Genomic DNA, 24,089 nt, shown 5'->3' with positions numbered 1-24,089 from the left:
GTGGCAAAAGGATGATTAAATAGGATTACAAGAATAATTACTAGAAACTTCAAGTAACAAATAGAAGCCTACATGCCAGAAATACTACCAGCATAACACCAGTAGCAGGAACTCATGTGAACATGTATAACCTTTGTTTTAACTTGCAAATGTACCTTCACTATCTATATCATCACTCAAGCAGAATACATTGTCAACTAAAGTGTCAGGCAGGATTGTCCAATCTTCAGAGACATTTACTTCATTACTGGATCTTGACTGGTCCTCACAGCTGCTTTTCTTTTGGTATCTAAGCACCATTCTGACTAATGCAGAACCTGCTTATAATGTGCAAGAAACAAACAAAAAATACAATTTTTAGAAGCACTGAACAGAGTACATACACAGTGGCTGCATTTGGACAATCTTAGCTTAAATAAGCAAAGCTATGAATAAGCCTTTGTGCAAGAAGGGGCTGCATTTGTGTGCACAATGTGATTAAGCCAGGAAGTCTCTAATTAACCATGGTATCCCATTTAATCCAAAACAGAAAACACTTGTTACTACTCCAGTTCCAGAACAAGTCATATAGGAACATAGGAAGCTGGTTTATAACAAATTAGACCATTGGTTCAGTACTGTCTACACCAATCGGCAGTGACTCTCCACAGTTTCAAGAAGGAGTTTCTAGCCCTACATGGAGATGCTGAGGATGGAACCTGGGACCTTCTGCATGCAAAGAAGATGCCCTGTCACTCAGCTATGGCCTTTCTCCAAATATTAAACCACACTTGGAAGTTGGTTTAATATCCTGGCTTGTTCTAGAGTTCCCAGTTTTATGGGCAAAAGGTTCATTCATATGTTGGCTTATGTCAAGTTATGATTGTCTGAACCAGTCTAATATGAAATCATGCACCAACGGTGCTACAATACAGTGAATACAAAAATGTGCATAAAACAGACCTTTGATCTTGCCATGAAATGGTCTTCTATGTGCATGTAAAGATTATATCAGATGGGACTTGAGCTCCACCTTGTGGTCAAAGGAAGAACACACTGTTCCGTGTTGCAAGCTCATCTAGCCTTCCCTTACACAGAGAGGACAGTTCTTCCTTGCCAAACCAAAGAGAATAGAGAACAAAGGAACAACAGTAGAGAAACAACAACACTGCACTCTCCACTAGGCAACATACAACCTCAAGGACATACAACACAGCTCAGATAGGAGGTGGTCCTGAGATCATCTTTCCATGCATGTAGAAGATTGTTTCACGGTGAGGCCAAGGGTTACTTGTCCCATGGATATAAGATGATCTCAGGGGGACATACCAGAGCTGACCCATTTAGGGTGGGAACATAAAAACTAAATATCTGAGCTGCTACTGGACTAGAAGAACATGCTATAGAACCCTTTTCAGCCAAGGCATAAGTATTGATACTATAATATTTAATAAATGTATTCAGTCTGGCCCAGGTAGCTGCCTTACATACCTCCTCAAGGGAGGCAATGAGGGAGAAGGGCAAGATGGTAGCCACTGACCTGGTGGAGTGAGCCAAAATCTTGGAGGGCAGCATGAGATGCAAGGAATGGTAAGCCAAGACTATGCAAGTCTTAATCCACCTGGACGAGGTGGAAGATGATACTTTCTTCCCTAAGAATGAGGGACAAAAGGTCACAAACAGAAGGGCTTGGTTCTGGCAATATATACCTTTAATGCCCTTTGCACATCCAACGAGTACCAAGCCTTTTCAGAAGAATAGGAGAATGATAGAAAGGCAAGAGAATGAGCTCCTGCTGACAGTGAAATGGAGATAAGACTTCAGGTTGAAAAGAAGGAATAGCGTGAAATACCACTTTGTCTTTGTGAAAAGTACAGGATGATTTGTCCACTGAGAGGGCACTCAGTTTGGGTATCCTCCAGGCTGAAGTAATTGCCATGAGGAGCAGCACCTTGAAGGAGAGGATTCAAGCAGTGCTGAGCACAGTGGCTCAAAGGGAGACTGTTGCAATGCTGTCAAGACCTTATATAAATCCCACGTAGGAAACCTGCATTGTGTCAGGGGTGCAGACAATGTGGCTCGTTTAAGAAAACATTTCATGAATGGGTGCGCATCCAAGGGTGTCTCTGTAGTCTTGGAAAATCTCGACCCAAGGCCAAGGGTTGATACTTCAAAGTGTTTGGACAAAGTCCCAATGAGATGCCACCTCATAGAAACGATGAGACTTCCTTAACATCTGCCTTTAACTGGATGACATCTCTGAGCACACCATGAAGACAACACTCTCCAAGAGCTTTCATAAATATGTAGAGTAGATGACCACTGAGATCAGCCTAGTAGAAAAAATTGATAGAGGCCTACCCTCAGCAATCTTCTCCTGTCAATAGCCACACATGAAGATCCAGCCATGCTGGGTCTTGATGAAGCAGAGGTCCCTGGGATAGTAGATTGCCTCTATGAGGCAATCTCCACGGACTACCCATGGCCAGGTTGAGAACCTCCAAAACTACAGTTTGTGTGGCCAATAGAGAGCTACCAGTAGGACCTTCACCATCTTGTCCTGGATCTTGTGAAGAAGCCTGGACAGAAGCAGAATTGGAGGGAAGGTATTCAGGATCCCCTGTGGCCATGGGGAGGCGATTTCCCTGCAGAAAAACCTCTTCACCTGATGGTTCCATCTGGAGATGAACAAGTCTACATGGACCTCCCCCAAGTGGGACATGATTTCCTGGAATGTGTCTGGATACAACTTTCATTCCTCTCTGTGAAGATGCTGCCAACTGAGCCAATCCACCTGGGTGCTGTCATCCCCCCTTAGGTATCCAGGTATCCGTCAGCCCAAAAGAGATGTTTGTAGACTTTCTCCTAAAGGGGTGCTGACCACATGCCTTTTACATGGGCTTTTGCAGTCAAGTTGTCCGTTCTGACTAGGACTGCACAACGAGTGGAGGAAGTGTTGCAGTGCTAAGTGGATTGCCCAAAGTTCCTGGATTTTAGCCAAGGTTCTGGGCATACCATATGACCCTCCGTGGCACAGAGTGGAAAGCGGCGGTAATGCAGCCGAAGCTCTGCTTACAGCCGGAGTTCGATTCCAACGGAAGGAGGAAGTTGAATCTCCGGTAAAAGGGGTCGAGGTCCACTCAGCCTTCCATCCATCCGTGGTCGGTAAAATGAGTACCCAGCATATGCTGGTTGGTAAAGAAAGGCCGGGGAAGGAACTGGCAATCCCACCCCATATATAAAGTCTGCTTAGTAAACGTCGCAAGACATCACCCTAAGAGTCGGAAACAACTCGCACTATAAGTGCGGGGACACCTTTACCTTTTTCTGGGCATACCACAGCTACCCTATAAGTAGAGAAAGCAGGAGGATCATCCTTAGAAACTAAGTCCAAAGACTCCATAGTCTTGCACAAAAAAGAGAGAAAGTGAGTATATTGGAACAGATGAGTGGAGACTCTCTCTTCAGACACAGAAGCCCCACTCCACTCCTCTTCATCCAAAACATTTAGATCAGATTCAGGATGCTCCCTTTTAGCCGTTACATCCTTAGCCAGGTGCTGAGTTCTAAGCCCCCTGGCCCACCCCTGCTGAACATCATGTGGATCAGGAGAAACATGCCCATGGGAATCTGCAGGTGCTGCCTGCTGAGCAGAAGGTGCCAATGTCTAAAGAGCTGCCACTAGTTGGACTGAAGGAGGCAGTACTAGGATAGAAACAGCTAGTAGCTGTGACACTGGCATTGTCATATCCGAAACAGCAGTAGGCTGCTGAGGTACTACTCTAAGATCGGGCTGCTGAGAAGTCTGTGACAGAGCCCGAGGCTGACCAGTAAAGTTTTTAGATAGAGCTGTGAAAATAGTGTCCTTTATCTGTTGTAACATGAGGTCAGATAACTGCAGTTGCACTAGTGGAGGTAGAACTGGATAAAATTGAGCCGAAGGGAAAATACTATGAGTCATAATTGATGTTCCATGCCCTTAGGATGAGGGATGGGCATGATGTGAACATGAAGGATGAGGCCTAAGAAGTTCTTGGAATCCCCCAAAGTCTTCAGGGAAGGACTGAGCAGAAAAAAATAACTCAGGTCTGACAAAGAGTGCCTCCCTTCTTCATCAGAAGCTTTGACAGGTCCATGGACCTCATTCTGGGCAGCATCCCCCTGGGTCCTTTCATCAGACAACATGAACCTCATAGCCCCATAGCTAGGTTCCCCTGTTAAATGAAGGCCTTGAGGATCAAAGGACCCTAATGTGGGCACTGTGATGGTGTTGACAGATTCCACAGCCACCCTGCCCAACATCTTATTCACTGTCAAAACACCCGCCGTCCCACTGGTGGGGGAGTTGGCAACCGCCTCCATCTGTTGGCTACATTGATTTGGGCAGGCCCAACTAGAAGCCTTTGCAGTGGGAACTGGTGGCATTGGTGGCAGGGGCCTGAGGTTTCTTTTCCAACAGCCGCCATTGTGTCTTTAGATTGTCCCACAACCTTGTCTGTCAAGCCAACGCTTTCTAAAAGCCCTGGCCGGTCTTACAGGGGCCAAGTGCACAGTGCACGTTTCCCTTTACCAAAGATTACTCTCTTCTCACTCTTTTTTTTTTCTTTTTTAAGGTGCTGAAGGAGACGAGCGATGGGAGAATCTGAGAAGTGGCCATGGGCAGTAGGATGTGAGTGGAGTGAGGAGAGAACGCTGGTGACAAAGGAGGCTGGAGACAAGGGAATCTGAAGCAACTGAGAGATGGGGTCCTGAAGAGAGACCCATGGAGAAGGGTGGAAAGTGAAAATAGCAGCAGAAGTGAAGTGAGTTTTGGGGAGGGCAGCAAGAAACAGAAAAACAATGAAGTAAAGGAGCAAGAATTCATGAAAGGGTAGACAAAGGCACAGAAAGCAAAAAACACAGTAGCATACAAGCTTGAACCATAGCAATAAAGAGAGAGCACAGATATTACCACAGTTAGTGAAAGGCAGAATAGGAACTGTCCTCTCTACGTAAGGGCTAGATGAGCTTGCAAAATCAAAGTGTGTTATTCTGCCTTTAACCGCAAGGTGGAGCTGAAATCCCACCTGAGATCATCTTACATGCATGGGAGAAATATTAACCTCCTACATAAAAAGCCAGGAAACCTGAATTTGGCAGAACTTTGAAAGCCAATTCAAGAAAGATTAAGCCATTAATGCTTCAAATTTACAACACTTTGGAGGTAAAGCATAACCTATTACAAATCTTCATATGGCCAACAGCCACAAGATTGTTATTATTAATACACATGAAAAGTGGTGGCAACCACCTGAACTACCTAATCAAACTGCATCTGAGCTCCTGCAATATGTACATGTGAAATCAATGGCACCAAAAAAAATCAGTGGCCTATACTGATTATTTATTCAAGGAACTAACCTTAAACCAACCAAGAGCTGCACGTTGTTTGGTCATGCAGGCATTAACACCACCATAATACTTTAATATGATCATCTAGTCTATAGCCACTTACTTGTTTGTTTCCTGATGGATCCTTGTTTATCTGGGAACAAGGGGATCAGCCAGGAAGGTTCAATTCTACCAATGCAAAATCCTCCAAGACATATGCTGCTGTTGGCTACATCCAGACTAAGCTTTTTTAACAGCAAGCTAATGATCTGGCTATCCCCTTTCTTTATGCTGACTGTCAGAGCACTCCGAACATCCTGCTCTCGAGCGCCACTGTTTACGAGCAGTTCTACCAATTTAGGATTGCTTCCTTTCTCACAAACCTATGACAGGAGAAATGGATGAATAATGCACATGACACGATTTGGACAAACTAGTGGAAAATTCTTCTAACAATATGTATTTCATTTATTTAAAGGATTTATAAACCAACCATCCTTTGAAAATATTGTGGCAGCGTATATAAAAAAGTACTGAGGTAAAACAATAAAAACACATTAAATCCATCTGTAAAACCAACAGGAATAACGTCCAACAATCTTACCCTGAAACAGTCTAACTGAATAAAAGAGCCGCATTTAAAGGAAAAAAAATGTTGGTGCCATCTTAATTCCCAGGGGAGTGTATTCCAAAGTATATGTGTTTGTAATACGCATACGGTGCTGCATACTGAGTTTATTTTCACATTCATTTCCATACAAAATGTAGGTGATATAATCTTCTGCACAATTATATATTTTTAAGCTGCAGAAAACGAATACCCATGCTTTTGCCTTTTGCATGCAAAGTGTCTAGAGAACACTAGTGTAGGTAAACTGCCAAAAACATGAACTATCCATCACAATTCATTCAGTGGAAAGGCAGCAATTTTGCCATATCATTTAAAAGCAAGTTGTACAACAAGGTTTCTTCCTATTTATGTGTCACTATGCTCTATACTGTAAATGTAAAAAGCAAGTCAAAAGCAGCCATGTTTCTGAAGTGCCAAAGGGGTTCAAGCTCTTCCAATATACCAGAGAGACAGGAACTTTCAATGCAGTGCTCCTTAAACTTTTTACAAAGGGGAATGGTCTGTCAGTTTGACACGGTTCAGGCAGAATATCGCCATAAATAAAATTCCAGTGCTTATTTGGAAGACAAATTCCTTCGCTCCTTGCATGACATTCTTCCCAACATTCCACTGTTAGTCACTGAAACCCAAGGACCTTGTGAGCTCCAGGAGTCTGTGGGTAAAGTTTTATTTTAAATGCATTTCTCGGATTTTTTATGTGGTGTTCAGAACACTGTGCAATTAGGAAATAAAAAAACAAAAAACACAGCATACAGAACAAAATGAGGCTCATGCAGAAATTCATCAAATACATCTCTAACAAAGACGCTGTAGGAAAAATCCAGATTTTATTTAAAAGAACAAGCAAAATGAAGTTATGAAATGTAGTACGTACAGAGGCAGTCATGTATGAAAAAAAAAATCCAAACCAGAAGCATTTCTGAAAAAATTTCCAGTGCTTTATTTTTTCCATGGAAAATTTTCCATTTCATATGCTAAATTAGATCACATCAGAAAATTTTCCTATGTAAATGACCCCGATTTTCCAGAAAATCCTCATCGCTATGCAGAGGTAAGGTTTTTCCAATTCAAGTGTCTCTGAGGAACCCTGTTGGCTGGGGCTGGGCCAGCCACTGTCCATTTGAGGGTAACCCAATGACAGTGGTGCTGATGGCTCCATGTCTGTGGAGCGGTGGAACCTTCTCCAGGGTTTAGTCTGAACTTTCAAGGAGCTGTCCAAGATGCTTCAGCACCTTGGAAAGCTCCTTGAAAGTACAGAGTAAAACTCTGAGCAAATTCCATTGTCTCACTGACATGGAGCCACCAGCCGCCATTGCTCAATGGTGTTTCCAAGTGCAAAGTACTCTCCACTTTGCTTTTGTCCATAAAAATGAAAGGTAGTCCCTCACACAGGAGAATGTAAAACAGAAGTACATGGGAACATTATTGGGTTGGGAACTCTACATGATCATTGTCTCTGGACTTTTCAAGCACATTACTACCTACATAGTACCATTCTAGTCTATGGGCACATTAGGGATGTGACATTATGCTGGGAGAATGTAGATGGGGTGTTGGAAACTGACTTCGCTTTATACATGCATGCACTTCATGCACACTTAGGACATTTGACATATTTGATGTCAAGTGATACTTTTCCAAACGACAGCCTTTAAATTAAGTTTTTTTCTGTTGTGTATTCAATATGGTGTCAGGTTCATCTGCATTTCAGCTCTTTTTGTAGGATGTTTTTCTTTAAAAGGCCAAGCATATATCTTTCAAATCAATGCAACAATTTACATTTTAACATACATACTTGATAAATTAAAGAGTTTGCCTTTGTCTTCTTATTCACATCAGCTCCCAGCAATAGCAGGCATTCAGCCATAATGCAGTTGTATTCAGCACAGGCTTTCTCAAGCATCAGGTTTTTTAAATCATCGTTGTCGGCTATTTTAGCAAAACATTTGCAACAAAGACTCTGAAACTAAATTGAGATGACAAGCAATTGAAAGTGGGTGAACATCTTCCAGAACATGTCAGATTAAATGTGCTAAAGAAGGAAAGGAGAGGGTCAGAGGAAAAGAGATGAGATACCTGCTGTTCTCTTTGTTCAGTGAAACACATGGACATCTGATAGAAAATAACTGTGTCAAATGACTCCTGTATTAACAGCTTCGCAAAACAAGGTGACAGGTCAAGTATTGACATAATTGCTTGAAACCCCTACAGATAAAATGATAACAAAATGGTAAGGCGCCAACCAATAGTATATGTATATGGTCAGAGGCAGCATGCTTCTGAAAACCAGTTGCTGGAAGCCTCAGGAGGGGAGAGTGTTCTTGCACTCGGGTCCTGCTTGCGGGCTTCCCCCAGGCACCTGGTTGGCCACTGTGAGAACAGGATGCTGGACTAGATGGGCCACTGGCCTGATCCAGCAGGCTCTTCTTATGTTCTTATGTTCTTATGATTAAAAACATTAAGGATAACAATAAACCTATGAGACCAAAGGATAAACAGAACAAATGTTATTTTGGTAAACTTAGTCATATAGTTCAATTTTGCCACAGGGCAAAATCCTACACAATCCTACACAATCTCATTCTGGGAGCTTTGAACAGTAAGTCCTGCTGCACATGAGAAGTTTCCTGCACTGATGAGACATTACAATACTATGGCATGTCAAAGATGAGATTTAGCCATCAGATCTAAACCAAAATAAGATCTCCTGAGATTGAGATTGATATAACCAAGTGCCATGGGTAAATCAGCAACGAGGCACAGAAAACCAGCCCATTAAGAGTTGTTACATTCAAAACCAAGTGGGGAAAAAAATCTCTGAATTTAACTTTCCCCAAAGAAGCCTCCCACACAAACAGAAAAGTGCTGGATTTTCATACCAGACACATCACATACATGTGCCTGTATTTCATCAACATCCTTAAACCGCCGTAAAGCAGAAACCAGGACTGTTGCCAGAACGTGTATAGTTGCAATACACAAGCTCTTTCTTGTAATCAAGGATCCCAGAAGACTTAAACCTAAGCACTGTATTTCTAGAAAGAAAGATTAAAAAAAGAGAGAGGGGAAGGTCAGAAACATTAAAACAAAGACTTGACAATGAACATAGAAAATTGTCTTTCCTATTTGCTCCTATTAAACACAGAGGGTTATATTCAATGCTCCATAAGGGGAACTCTACTAGCACAACAGGACTTCCACTTCCTTTCCTCTCCCCCGTGCCTCCCAAGTCTGCACTAGAGGGTCCCCCAATCCACCAGAGCTGATTTTGAGTGCACACAGAGGGCTGCAGGGAAGAAGGGAAGTTCCCTTTCGCAGGCAGAAGTTTCTTGCACTAGCAGAACAGAAACTTTGAAAACCACCCTAAATATTGACTTTCCTATTTGCTCCCAACTCTATCCAGCACCAGGTTTTTGTGCCATTTTATCCTTATAAATTACTCCAAGTGTATTGTATTTCATATTTTAGAATACATGAAAATAAATTACTCTAGAGAATTATATTTTTAAGTCCCTATAAGTTATAGTACGGCTTTTGGAGAAACAGGCCTAATTAATCTAATTAACATCTAATTAACTGAAATATGTAAAGATTGAAGTTTTAAGTTGCCCATAAAAGTTAGAAAATGGTTGAATGAACAATCTTGAAACTTGGCAGTAGAGGAGAGGTATGTTTGAAGATGGTCCATGCTGAATTTGGGATAGAAAGAAGAAATGGCTTATATTCAATGTGTTAAATCTGTGAATGCAACATGCAACTTCAGAAAATTGACCGTGTGTGTGTTTCTTGCATTGACTTTGCTGGTGTTGTTTTGGGAAAAAGATTGTTCTGCTTGCATAGTATCTTTTGGGGGGGGGAAACTTAAAACAAGTCAAAGGGAATGTCTGGTATGAGCCATTACCCATGAGTTATAACATGTTCCTGGTTTTTATTTAAAAGGCATTTTGTTGCCAGTGTTAGCCAATGAAAATTCATAAGGGTGTTAAGATGGTTATGTGCAGAGAGGAGGACTTGAATGTTGAGTGGAGTGTCAGGCAAACACGGTTGTAATATGACAGAGTGTGGCTGTGTGATGGGCACAAAAGGACTGGCGGTAGGGGGAGGAGATGAGATATGAAACTAGCTATAAGTTATAGACGTGAAAAGAGACAGGGGGAAGTAATCACAGGAGATAGGTAAAAAAAGAGACAGGGGAATATCTCTAAGATGCATAGCAGCTGGATTTCTGATGGAGAGCTTTGAAGACACAGGAGATCCTTCAGAAAAAAATGGGGAGATTTAGGGACCAACTTTGTGGTTCTGGGTGCATTTTATCTGCCAAATGTGAATTCCTGCCCTTCTAAATGGTGTGTGATTTCTTATTTAATAAGTATATGTCTTCCTTTCTTTTTCCATTGAGTGTCTCAATTTCAGATTTGCCTGATGAGAGAGTTGTAGGCAGAGCCTTCTCAAAACATAATCAAATTCAATTAACAAAACAGTTTCTATTTAGTATGTTATGTTAAGGTTTTTCCATATTCACTCAAGTTCCAAAATGCCAGGAAGTAACAGATATTAAGGTCACTTGTAACATAGGTACAAGTAACACATCTGGTTCTTAACTGCTCTAATTTCTCGGCATTTTGGAGCTTGAGTGAAATGGAAAACCCTTAACTTCCCTTGAAGGCCCTTCAAATGAGGATGAACAAGTATCTATAAGACATGCTTCAGTTGCTGGATGTCCTGCATTAGGTTTGGGTTAGATGACATACAAAGTTCAATTAGCCCTATCTTGCTTTGTACCTTGATCATCAGGATACATCTGCAGTGTATGGAGTACAGTATCTGTCATTCCTTGCTGCGTCAACATTTCTAGGGCACCTGAACATTCCACAACAGAAGAAAGTATTTGAAATCCACATTTCTGAATGCCAGGATTTCCAATAAACTAGAAACAAAAATTAACATAAAGGATGGTTATCCCTTATATTGAAAAAGCAGAAATAAACTTTGTAATGAACAATTACTACAGAACTGAAAGTAATTAATACAGAAACTTGCATGCATGCGGTTTCAGTTGTTGTATTTAAAAACATCTATTACTCTGGATGAATTCAACACTCATTGTGATCCAGAACCCTTGTATTGCTGTGCTAATGCCCTTTAACAGAAGTGCAGGTAGGCAACTATTGGCAAAATCTAGGCATACCTGAGAGTTGGAATACTGCTTGGCGCAATGGCCCTGCAGGCTCCTAAAGAAGCATAGGGCATGCCGCTGCAAGACACTGCTTGCACTGGCAGAAAGGTCAGTCAGGATATAAAAGCTCTTTGATTATGTCCTCAGAGAGCTTCAAGTGACAGATGAGCATTATGAACTTCAAAATAACTGGTGATTTCAATGAGTGATATGATTAAAAGATTATTTTGCCACATAGCTGAACAAATATACATTTCAATATGCAAACAGTTTTATAACCTATATTATTATACTAGCCAGCATTGATTTTTCGTGTTCCACTATGTTAAATTGAAAATAACCCCATGCCATTCTGCCGATTTCCATAAGCACATTTCAAAACAAAACCTTACAAAATTTATAGTCCTGAACTCAGAAACGCTTGCTTAACAACCCTCTAAGTATTCATGGTGCTATACAAAACAGTCAGAGAATTGAGAGTTCAAAGTGTAAAACAAGAGAAAAAAATCCAGACCCCTGTTGGACTTTTTTCTGTCAGTGGTCTTATAAATTGTTAAAACTAATTAAAAATCAGCCATGTTCATAGAGTACCTGTAATCCTATTATTGACCTTGCCCATACTCTGACCTTCACATTCTGCAGTTTAAAAGTTAAAAAAAATGCCTGGCTGAATTTTAATTAATTTAAGAAATTTAACATTGAAGTCTATTATAATGTCGGGCATGCTCAGTAAGAATCAGCTGTCAGTGTTCTAAAAACCAGACTCACAACTGTGTGGCTTGGCTAATCAGGGGGCCACACCCATGCCAGACATTTATCTTACTTTAGACAGTCATGGCTTTTCCTGTGGTTTCCCCCAAAGAATGGGGGGCTTCCCCCAAAGTGTAGTTTGTGAAGGGTGCTGAGAGTTGTTAGGAGACTCCTATCACCTGACAGAGCTCCAGTGGCCAGAGTGGTTTAATAGTCCCTCCCCCTCTCTCCTCTCCTTCCCCTCTCCTCTCCCTTCCTCCTCCCTTCTTCCTCCTCCCCTGCCCACTCCAGCCCTCCCTCCCTTTTCCCTGTGGTCAGTTTCACCTATCCTAGGCATGATTGCACAGGAATAAATCCCACTGAACTCAATAAGCAAAAGAATGATCAAACCTGCCCTTCTCTTCCCCTCCCCCCTCCTCCCCTACCCCTGCCCTTCCTCCTCCTCCTTGTTGGAAGTGGGGCAAGAACAACTCCTGTTTGGGTTCTTGTTTGTATTCCAGAAGGAAGATAGGGTACTCCAGCTGGCTAGGCTTGCCTACCTATACCTGTGCTCTTCTCTACCTAACTTCCTTCCACTGTAAACTGATATACTCAAGGAAGCTGACCTGCCCCTCCTTCGTCGTCCTCTTCGACTGTCCAAGGAGAGAGGAGACATCTTTGTCTTTGCTCTCTCTCCTGAGCCATGAGGGCAACATCTAACTCTGGGCATTGTGCCTCCAACTTAGTTAGTTAGAACTAGGTATGCCTTTTAATTTTTATAAATAAAGTAGCTTTTCTTATTTTACTAAATCTTAAGTCTCAGTGATCTAAATGCAGGGTAAAAGCCTGCTACTCAGGTAAATACACACACTGGCACACACGGCTTAGACTGCTCAGCATCTCTGCATATATATACATATTTCCATAACACTCCCCTCCCCACCGTGGTCAGTTTCACCTATCCTAAGCATGATTGGACGGGAGTAAACCCCACTGAAATCAATAAGCATGCAAATGATCAATCCATTCTCAGCAAATTTGCACAGGATCCCATTTCTTTCTACCCAGATTAAAAAGCAGTGAAATTCACTAATAGGCAAAACAAACCCTTGCGGTTTAAGAACGTACCTAAAGTCAACAGATATTTCTATCAAACTTAAAAAGCAGGGAAATTGGACAGCTATATTGAATGCAGGAGACCTGACCTTCTCTCCAAGATATTGTACTGCCCTACAAATTTGTAAAAATGCAAACACAATTTGGATTAGTCTTTCATAGTCCAATCCACTTCCTGTGTAGCTTGGAAGAATTTGGTAACATGTGCCTCTGCAATCAGCTCAAATAATAGAAAAAAGACATGTGCTGTGCTGATCTTGTTTTAGTAGGGAGGAAGCAACAATATTAAAACAGTTGATATAGTTCAGATAGTCACTTTAAATATGTTTGATTTATTTTGCAATTTTAGTGAAGTTTCCTAGAGCAAATCATTTTCTTTTGTTTCTGTTCTGTGAATACGCGAAGTACAGCAACCCTTTGCAAAAATTACACTAAAAAAACTCCAGAAACAATTGTGGAATAATGGCACTGACTATTTTGCAGACTAGTCTCCAATAGACATCAGGAGTGTCTCAGTTTGCACAAGATAAAAGTGGGAGGTGAAATACATATTCTAGCAAATTTCTAGGTGTGCTCTATCTTTTTAATGCCCACCTTTCCTTAAATGAAGTGGTTTAAGCATAGCAGGCTGAACACATGTATCTTGGGCACCCAAGTTTCTTTTTTTCCAAAAATTAGAGTCATTGCTTAAGTAGTAACATACTGTAATCAGTCTGATTTTACATTAAACTGCAGTTTCAGATTCAACTGTTTATGCACCCAAAATAGAAATAGAACATAACCTCCAGCTTGAAACACAAAAAGCTGTCTTTGCCATCATATGACACCGACCAATAAAAAGGCTTAATAAAAATAAATTTGACACAGATTTCTAGGATGAATAATGACAGAAATATACTTTCCCAGGTTAGATTCTCTGTAGAAACAGTAGTAACACAGGAAAGAAGCAAAGGAAGAGGAACACCAACAAACGTACAAAAATGTAATTCTCCATCTTTGAGGATGGCAGATATTGCCACCACTCGCCATATGCTCAGAGGCACGTTACCAAATTCTTCCAAGATATACAGGAAGTGGCTTGGACTGTGAAAGACCAACACAAATTGTATTCGCATTTTTACAAGTTTGTAGGGCAGTACAGAGAGGAGGTCAGGTCTCCCGCTCCCCTGGTGCATTCACTATGGAAATGGACTGCCTTCAAGTTGATCCCGACTTATGGCGACCCTATGAATAGGATTTTCATGGTAAGCGGTATGCAGAGGTGGTTTACTATTGCCTTCCTCTGAGGCTGAGAGGCAGTGACTGGCCCAAGGTCACCCAGTGAGCTTCATGGCTGTGTGGGAATTCGAACCCTGGTCTCCCAGGTCATGGTTCAACACTCTAACCACTACACCACACTGGCTCTATAGCTGCCCAATTTCCCTGCTTTTTAAAGTTTGATAGAAATATCTGTTGGCTATAGGTACATTCTTAAACTGCAAGCGTTTTTTACCTATTAGTGAATATACTTTAATCATGGATAAAGTATTCCAGCTTGTGTAGAAAGAAGCTGGAAGAAATCTTGATACGAAGGGAAAATGAGACTGGAATTTGTATTGGGCTTTTCATAACCTTGGGATGCTTCCAGCAAGGTGTTCATTGTGGGTTCAGTGTTCCTCATGCATACATGTTGTTTTTTCCCTCAGTGTCCCATTTTTCATGCGGTAAATTTGCCATAAAGAAAACAAAATCTAGCCATACCGTGTTGAGAGCATAAAGGACTAGCGAGTGAGCATCTTCCAACAAACATTGGTTTTTAATCACTTTCAACATTAGCACCAAACGAGTATCTTCCAAGTCAGAATTATTTAGCTGCTTTTTCATTGACCCTGTAACACAAAACAGGAACATTTTCCTTGTAAAAAATAAATATGCAATTAAAATGAGTCAAATACCTAAGAACCCAAAGCCCAGACCTTTCCTCCCAACATTTCACTTATAATTTCTCTTAGTGTCTAGACACCCAACTCACACTCTACACAGAAATCAGGTGGTTGTTTCTTCTTCCTTTTTTGTTATTTAATTTGTTATTTTGTTATTTTATTTTGCCAACAGATTAAAAAGAAAAAAAGTTAATCTAGCAGTATCTCATGGTCTACTGAGGAAGACATATACATATTCTGAATTTCATTTTTATTTCTTGAAACATAAATTCCAAAAGCTTTCCTTCTGATTTAGGAGCGCCTGAGCCAGTGTGGTGTAGTGGTTGAAGTGTTGTACTACAACCTGGGAGACTAGGGTTTGAATCCCCACATAGCTATGAAGCCAGTCACTGCCTTTCAGCCTCAGAGGAAGGCAATGGCAAACCCTCTCTGAATACTGCTTATGACAAAAACCCTATTCATAGGGTCGCCATAAGTCGGGATTGACTTGAAGGCAGTCCATCTCCATTTTCCAGTTCTAAACATGTTTATGTTGACCCAAGTTACATTGAACACAATGGTATTTTCTTCTCAATAAACATGCCCAGCATCAGACCATTAGTCTTCAATCTCACACATTCTAAATCCTACAAAATGTTAGCATTTTAAAAAAGCAGATCTTCAGCTGGCAAGTCTTATGTTTTTACTAATAGATTCTTTGAAAGAGTACAAAAATACCAAACCACATCACTGGCTACAATATGCCAAAATTAACATGGGCTACATTTTCATTAGGCTGTTAAAATATTTAGAGCATTCCCACGACTCAGTCATGAGAAAAGATACCATGCTAAAATTCAGGCTAAATAAGTTATTGCTGGGGATAAATTACCACTGCAGGTTTCTGTTTAAGTTGCATATAATGTGCATGCCTATAATTAGGCTGCATATAATTAATGTATGCTGACATGTATGTTGAAACCAAAATCCAGATTGACAATTGCATAGCTATAGAACAAATGCATGGTGTACACCGCAGTCCTATGCAGGTCTATTCAGAAGCAAGTCTATAATGAGTCAAATGACGCTCCCAAGTAAATATGTACAGAATTGCAGTGTTAGTATTTTCTGTTTCTTGGTATGTGTATTTTTAGAGTATGTCTTTACAACTTGAGCTAAAATAGATATGCAACACATTACAAATTAATTTGCATTTATAGATTACTCTGTATTGGTCTGTTATTTTTGTTTTTACTGACTATAAGTATATATTACACCCACAATTGATCCAAAGTCAAAACATCTGTAAGTCTCATTAATTTCAGTGGGAAAAATAAGTACATACTTAAACCTTTAAAATCTAATCTAATCTAATCTAAATATTTTCCAGAGAAATCAATAGGACTTAAAACATTCTAAACTTTGTACATTTGCTATATCAACAAGTTCCCCCACCCATGCCATCAAATCACTTGTTCTCCCTTTAGCAGAAACTGATCAAATTTTCATTTGCTTCACTTGCCAGTGAAAAGCCATGGGACCAAATGACTAGGCTGCAGGCTCATTAACTTGTGACCGTGTTGTTCCTTCCTTTTTAATTTCATTATAAAACATTTCAAAGAATGCATGACTCCTTATTTATAGTTGCTTGTTTGGATTAAGGTGTATGCTCATATTCTTCATGCGTTTTTCTTACCTGAAGACATAAAATGTAAAATAACTCTGAATGCCTCCAGCTGCACAGATGGAGATGTTTTATGCTTTCCCATAGCTTTGACAACTCTGGATGTCACTTCTGTCATTATATCCAGAGGGGGGAAACTGGAAAATCAATCAGCCACACTCTCAGTTTACACTTTTGTTTATTGAACTTCCATTATTCTTGGTTTATTATGAAAAATATTGCATATACAGTTCTAAATTATTGTACATTATGCATTTTAACACACTATACAATTTTCAAGCCTTTATACACACAACACTAAAAGTGTTTTTAGTGCTTTTGTTTGCTGCCCTGGGCTCCTGCTGGGAGGAAGAGCAGGATATAAATCAAATAATAAATAAATAAATAAATAAATAAATAAATAAATCATACCTGTTTATGTATTCTGTCCAGGTTCCAAGAAACTATACAACTTGTTCCTTATACTTAAAAGGGTGGTGGCCTTGTCTTTCTTGAACACCAGCCCCCTTACAACTCCAAAGCAGACTATAGAATAAATGACAATCTGCTGTTCCATTAAAGAGAGTCAACTAGCCTACTGGGCATATTTTGGGTACACCTAATGTAGCGCTTTAAGTAATATGCAAACATATTGATTTCACTGTTTGCATACTGTCATGCGGAGGCCACATGTAATCATTCCATAACAGTGGCTGTTATCACATGGTGAGTTATTCCTGTCCAGTGGCTCACCATGGAGACTGAGGGTGTGAAGTAATGTGGGAAACAGCATCCAAACCAATGGGTAGGTACTCAGTGTGAGAAAACAGAGTATATATCTGGCTGTGCAGTAAGATCAGCAGGGGAAGCCCTATTTACTGTGCTGCAACCATATAAGATCTATTATGCAGCATCATGGAGAGGGCCTTCTCAGTGGTGGTGCCCTGGTAACAGAATGCCCTCACTCATGAAATATGGCTGGCACCAATTCTCAGTTTTTGCCACCAGCTGAGAAGATATTTTTTCACCTGGGCATTTGTGAGTTATTACTGCTAGCAATATTATATGCTATTGTTTTGCTGCACAGGTTGTGTGGATTTATAATTCACTTTTTGTTATGCAGTATGGAATAGTGAAGTTTTTATGTTGTTTTGCTGTACCCTACCCTGGGATAGCTTGTTTATGAAGGATGGACTAAAATACTTTAAATACATACAGAAAATTGTGATCCTGATTTTGGGTATAACTATTCCTAGAATTACATTTAGTTACCTTCCTTCAAAAGCACAGTTCAGCAACTTGCAAGCGCTTTCTGCAACTTCAGGTGAGTTGGAGTGTTTCTTCATCATATCCAGCACATTCATGTGTATTCCTTTTGACAACAGAATTGTTCTAATATTTACTACAATAAGAAAAGGGTATACAGAGCATGAATGTTGGGTACAAGCACCTAACTTTTTAATTTTTACCCAAAAGGGAATAAACATGTGTGTCAATCTACTTCAGGCTGGATTCATATTAAATTATCAATCCTATTCATAGTCATAGACTCAGAAGTAAACCCATTGAATTCAATAGGGCTTGCTTCCTGGCTAAGTATGTTTAGGATTGCAGCCCAAATTAGTTGTACTTCGTTCCTACTGAAATCAATAGGACTTAATTTAAGACACTACTCAATACCATTAAAGTCAATGGCACCAGTGTGCAAGGCTGCAATCCTAACCCCGCTTACCTGGGAGTAATTCCCACTGAATTCAGTGATTTTCCCTCTGAGTAGACACAGGTAGGACGGCAGCCTTAGTGTAGCTCTAACCCCCAGTTTCATACGATTTGAAATGGGTTCATAGAGCTGTTTGCAGAGTAACACCTGGAGGCCAATGAAATAGACGACACATCATGCGGACTGGAACAACTTTTACCTTTCTGTTCTTTTTATTTTTCTTCTCTTTCTCTTTACTGTTACATTATTGGAATTTGTTTATTTTTAATTTAATGGGGCAATGAGTTTGATTGGGGCAAGGGGAAACCAGGAAGAGGGAACTGTGGGTTGTATCCAAGAAAATAATCCCTTTAGCACTTCTGCCTGCTGAACAGGACTTCCTCTGCCCCTGCCCCCCTCGCAGATCTGCTCTGGACGGTTGGGAGAATCCCCAGAACAGATGAGGGGGAACACACAGGAAAGGAGAGAGGGAGCAAGTCCTGCTTCACAGGCAGAAGTCCTTGTACTAAAGGAACAGCTTAGTTGAATAAGTTGGACCTTTATATTAAAAAGAATTCATGAAAAAAAGTATTTTATTTTTAAAAGAAAAATTTTCTTCACAACCCCAAACTGTTTGCCTTATGTTATTGTTGAGGTTCGTCTATGGCAAATCCAATATCAAGAGCACGTTTTGCGCTCCCCATGTTTAGTGTTACCCAATTCCCATACCATTTTGCTTCAACAGAGTTGCCAAGGCATTTGCAGCTGCTTGAAATACTTCTTTGGAAGAATCATGCATCAACATGGCTAGCATCATTTCTCTGTGTGCTGGGAACCTAATACAAACAGAAACAATGAAAACATAATAGCACATAGAGAGGGCACTAACTGTTGCTATTATTCTGGTCTAGCATCAAGCTGTCACCATGCATTTTGGGCAAAAGTACCATTCCAAAGAAATCAGGAACTAAAAGCAACATAAGAGTATTTTCTTACTTCTAACTTAACACCAGATTTTCATCTTACCTGTTGGTGCTCTCACCAGTTCCCCCCTTGCTCCATGAATGAGCTGTACAAAATTGTACAGAAGCCAGAAGGCTTAAGTACTATACACCAACTCTAGCCCAAGGGTTGCCTTTATGTGTTACTATTACTGGTTTAGTTATTAATATTATTAGGGAAAACATGTAAAATGTAATTGCTTAGAATGATCCCAAGATGTTTAATTTGAAGTCCATGGAAGGAAGCCTCCTGTCCCTCGTCTTCCTCCACCCTGCAGACCCCCTGCCAGGGTTTATTCTAAGCTTTTTTCCTACTGCACAAGCAGCCAGCACACTGCCCACCCCCAAACCAGTCAAGTAATTTGTTCATAATATACTATTAACAGGGCTTTTTTTGTGACAACACTCACCAGTACAGAGCACCTCTTTTTTGCTGCCTATGCCAGCCATTTTGTGCTGGCACCCACAGTACTTTTATCAATACAGTAGAGCCCCGCTTTTCAGTGCCCCGCTTTTTGGCATTACGCTAATACGGTGGTGCCTGCGGGGTCATCAGCTGTAGCGCGGGGAGCTTCAGCTGTAGCATGGAGAGCTCTCACTCTACAGCTGATCACTGTCAGCTGGAGCACAGGGAGCTCACGGGCTACAACTGATCACTGTCAGCTGGAGTGCAGTGGCTGGAGCTCCCTGCGCTGCAGCTGTATTGTCTGGTGTGTGTTTCTGTGTGTATTATATAATGCAGTAGGACCCCACTTTTCGGCGGGGGTCTAGAACGTAACCCACCATATGAGTGGGGCCCTACTGTATATGAGTACTGGCACCTCATTTTTTTACTGAAAAAGCACTAATTAGTAGTATAAGGTTATGAAGACTTGAAAGGAACCACTATTTTTCTTCATTTTCTTTTTATCTTTTCTCATTGAATTCATTTTTAGAAACTACCTAGCTCCTTATTAAATCCTGTATGCTCAACTGTACAAACATTTATTTCACACTGCACAATTTGTTTTTGACATGGAACAAAATATATGTAGCTGCACATTAGAATAAACCTTGTCCTCTGCCCCCTGAAAAGCCTTTCTGGAGGGGCAATGAACCCTTCTGAACCATGTGTGATGGGACTGCTGGAAGATGGGAGAATTGCCAAAATTGGGCCACTTTCAGCAATTTTTGAGCAATTACCCTATCCTCTAGCAGACCTTCAGGCCTCATTGTTCAGGAGGGCCCTCTGACCTTCTTGAGAAGATTCTTAGCACAGTTGGCTTCAGGGGACAGAAAAGGATGAGAAACATTCTTTTTATAATCAAATCAAATCAAATTTTATTGTGCAGTCATAGACCTGATATACAATTGATTTAGCAAGAAAGTTAAAAAAAGCATATACTATAAAATAGGAGGTAACAAAGCTCATAATAGTACAGCGTTAAAATAGAGCATGGATGTCTAAAGAAGGATCTTCTTGCGTATAGTTTGTGCAGCAAAGATGAACTTAGCAACAGATAAGGTGGTTAGCTTATCTGTACCAGCCAGGAGATATTTCTGTAGGCAGTCTGCAGGCCTGCCGGGGAAATTTTTTGTAACGGGGTTTAGGTACTAAGCGCGTTCGGTGTTATTAAAGATGCAGACGAAAAAGATGTGGGATAGTGATTCAATGTCTGCATGCCTGCAGGAACATAGGCAGAATTCGTGGGGGATACCCTGGTAACAGCCTTCTAAAAGTGTAGAAAAAAGGCAGTTGAATCTGGCCCTGGAGAAGGCTTGGCGGTATTTGGGTATAATCAAATTTTCCAGATATGTGGCGGAGTTAGGGAATGTAAATCTTAGGTCTGAATGGATTGGGGAACAGGTTTTAGCAGCATTTGACACTGAGTGTTGGAGATCTACATCTTTAATCTGGGTCTCGATGATCCGTTTAGCTGATTCAGAATCTAATGAGGATAGGAAGTCCAATGAAAAACCTAGCCTGGCCAATTTAGCATGAAATGTTTTGGACCATGAGCTGGAAAAAGCGTCTTTCCAGAGGAGATATAGGTATCCTGAAGAGGGACCTGCGTAAGCTAATTTGGTCCAATATCTGATAGCTAGAGACCAGGCTAGGCATTCAAGTGATGGCAAGCCAGACTCTAAACGGAGGCTGGCAGCCGGGACACATCGAGGCACACCAAAGATTGATCTTAAAAAAGTTGATAAAATTGATTCGACTTTGGGATTAAAGCACTGAGCCTACAGTGGAACACCATAAAGCAGGTGGGGAAAGATCTTAGTCTTAAGTACCTGGATGGCAGCAGGTATGTACTGCCCACTCTTAGTATAGAAGTAACGAAGGATGGCCTTTGACGTGTTCCAAGCAGACTGGATGGCAGAGCATATATGTGTTGCCCAGGTGAGAGAGGAATGAAACGTAACCCCCAGATATTGTACTGCCTAACCTGGTTTATCTTCCGACCATTGTTTGTCCAATCAGACACAGATAAACGCCAGGAGAAAACCAGGAGTTTTGTTTTGCTGAAGTTTATAGTTAATGAATTTACAGCTCAGTAAGCCATAAAAGAACGGAGAAGCCGTTTCAGTCCTATTTTAGTCAAAGACAAAAGGGCGGTGTCATCTGCGTATAGCAGCAGAGGACAATTTTGATTGGCCACCTTGGGGTTGTGAAAGTCGAGAGAGTGACAACTTATGCTCAGGTCATTCAAGAAAAAGTTAAAAAGTAAAGGGACTAATATGCAGCCCTGTCTAACCCCTTTAGTAACAGAGACAGGATCTGTTAAAGTTCCATCGACACCACATCGTACTCAGAGGGTTGTGGATTGATGGAGACGGTAAATGAGGTAGAGGAGTCTTCTGTCCATATTTGTTCAGAAAAGTATGCCCCATAATTTGTCTCTGGGAATGGAGTCAAAGGTGGGGAGGCAATAGAGTCTACAACAAGTGGGTAGTTCAAGAAATGATTTCTTGAATCCTTGAACAACACTGAAAAATGTTGCTCCCAGATGTTAAAGGGAATGTTACAGGGAGTTAGATTAGAGGACATTAGGGCATCTGTTACGAGGGACCAAAAGATTTTAGAGTTATTGATTTTAGAGGTGTCTATCAGGCCCTTCCAACCATCTTGGGTTGCCTGTTTCTTTTTAGTGACTATCAGATGTTTATATTGTCTTTTAATGATGTAGTATTCTAGTGGCAGCGAGTTAGAATTTCCCTTCCTGTATTGGTGGTATACCCTTCTCAGATTTCTCTTGGCTTCAAGGCAGGCTTGTCAAACCACCGAGGGAGACCTTGTTTAGTTTGCAGTCTAGGGTGGAGAGATTTTGGTTTTAATATTATATTCTGGGTGGAGATCAGTAGAGAATAGTCATTTAAGGCAGAGATAGGTTCTGTGGCATCTGCTATTCAGTTTTTTAAAATCCAGACCCTGGAGAAAGTCGAAAAAGGAGGCAGTCTTATTCAGAGCTCCTAATGACCAATTAATTTTCTTATGTTTGAGGGAGGGTGTCTTATCTTCAGATGGCCTTTCTCTGGGAGCAAGGTGGTAAAATTTAAAGGGAGATGGTCACTATCTAGTCTATCATCCACAGTAAAGTTGGTAATCAAGTTAAGCAAGGGTTGGGGGATCAAGACATAGTCAACAACACTGCTTCCTCGGCCTGAGACATAAGTAAATTCCGCATGGTTGTCAACCAGAGTAAGACCGTTCAGTATTACCAGATTAAAACAGCCCACCAATCGGGTCAGACAAATCCCCCCGTAGTTCACCTTTGAGTCTTTAGAGGACCAATCATGTTTAAAAATATAATTTTCGATGTTGGCTGTCTCCCAGAGACCAGACGAGAAGAGTGTGGTGTTATTAGGGCCGATACTTGCATTGAAATCCCCCATTATAATGGGGTAGGCTCTGGGGTATAAGGATTCTAATTCTATTATATATTGTTCCAGGTCCTCCCAAGCCAATTTGGTATCATTCCTGGAGGGAAAAGGGGGAATATAGACATTAATCAGCAGGAAAGATGTAGATTGAGGTTCCATTAGGGCAGCTATTGCAAAGTTCCCACATGGGTGGAGTCTTTTGATGTTTGTGAGCAGAGAAGTGGATAGCAGAATTGCCATACTTGCTTTAGGTCTGCCTTTTCCGTTAGGAGGCTCGGCCAGTAAGTCGATTGTTGAGAAACCATCCAGATACAGTTTTTTGGTGGACCAAGTTTCCTGAATAAAAATTACTTCAAAGTTGTTTAAAAAGACAGATAACTCTGAATTATTTTGCTTGGCCGGCCAGCCTGCTATATTCCAGGAGAGGAAGTTGAACTGGTCCCTAGATGTAATGATAGTTTTCCCGTAGTCCCGTGGGCGAGTTGGTGAAGGTCCTGTTGTTGGTCTAGTTGGAGGGTTAACTTGAGAGAGAGATTGTCAATTTAGCTCAGTAATTTGACTGAGCTCTCCCGTCATATCCATGTAAACAGCACCAGATTGCACTGGGGGAATAACAGGCTTTGTTTTATTTTTATCCGATGCGCTCGGGTGGAGCATCGTGGTTGTATGGCCCAGTTCCTCAGGGCCCAAAAATCTGGATTGTAGCCAGTCTGCTCCAGACTGTAAAGGCCTAGTCAGGTGGTTCAAGGAGTGTTGTTTTAAAGGCACTGAGCACCCTTCTGCTGTATTGCTTGGCTTTTTTGGTAAGTATCTGGTAGTAGTAGGATCCTTGGAGGGGAAAGGGGTCTTAGTGTGCCACTTCAGCTGTCCAGTTGACAGCTCTGTTTTCCTGGGGGCTGATGTCATTAAAGGGCATGGTAAGTTCAGATCTCGGTCCTGAGGCTGTTGATGTGTGAGCGT

General features: G+C 41.0%; 1 protein-coding gene across 5 annotated transcripts in view; it reads right to left on the bottom strand.

The window, feature by feature from the left end:
- LRRK2 (leucine rich repeat kinase 2) overlaps positions 1-24,089 on the bottom strand; it is a 149,538-nt gene that overhangs the window by 85,005 nt on the left and 40,444 nt on the right. For 3 of the 5 annotated variants that reach the window (XM_061640340.1, XM_061640342.1, XM_061640344.1), the window contains 10 exons: positions 18,994-19,100; positions 17,838-17,967; positions 16,599-16,723; positions 14,742-14,869; positions 10,763-10,907; positions 8,876-9,015; positions 8,057-8,185; positions 7,776-7,946; positions 5,474-5,732; positions 156-320 (listed from right to left, as the gene is read on the bottom strand). In XM_061640340.1, the coding sequence (XP_061496324.1) occupies positions 156-320; positions 5,474-5,732; positions 7,776-7,946; positions 8,057-8,185; positions 8,876-9,015; positions 10,763-10,907; positions 14,742-14,869; positions 16,599-16,723; positions 17,838-17,967; positions 18,994-19,100 (1,499 nt within the window). The remainder of the gene's footprint in view (positions 1-155; positions 321-5,473; positions 5,733-7,775; positions 7,947-8,056; positions 8,186-8,875; positions 9,016-10,762; positions 10,908-14,741; positions 14,870-16,598; positions 16,724-17,837; positions 17,968-18,993; positions 19,101-24,089) is intronic. The other 2 variants (XM_061640341.1, XM_061640343.1) reach the window with 2 other exon arrangements.

Source organism: Rhineura floridana, chromosome 8, assembly GCF_030035675.1.
Source record: "Rhineura floridana isolate rRhiFlo1 chromosome 8, rRhiFlo1.hap2, whole genome shotgun sequence".
Taxonomy (NCBI): domain Eukaryota; kingdom Metazoa; phylum Chordata; class Lepidosauria; order Squamata; family Rhineuridae; genus Rhineura; species Rhineura floridana.
Note: the sequence above shows the minus strand (reverse complement) of the source record. Positions and strands in the feature narration are given on the sequence as shown.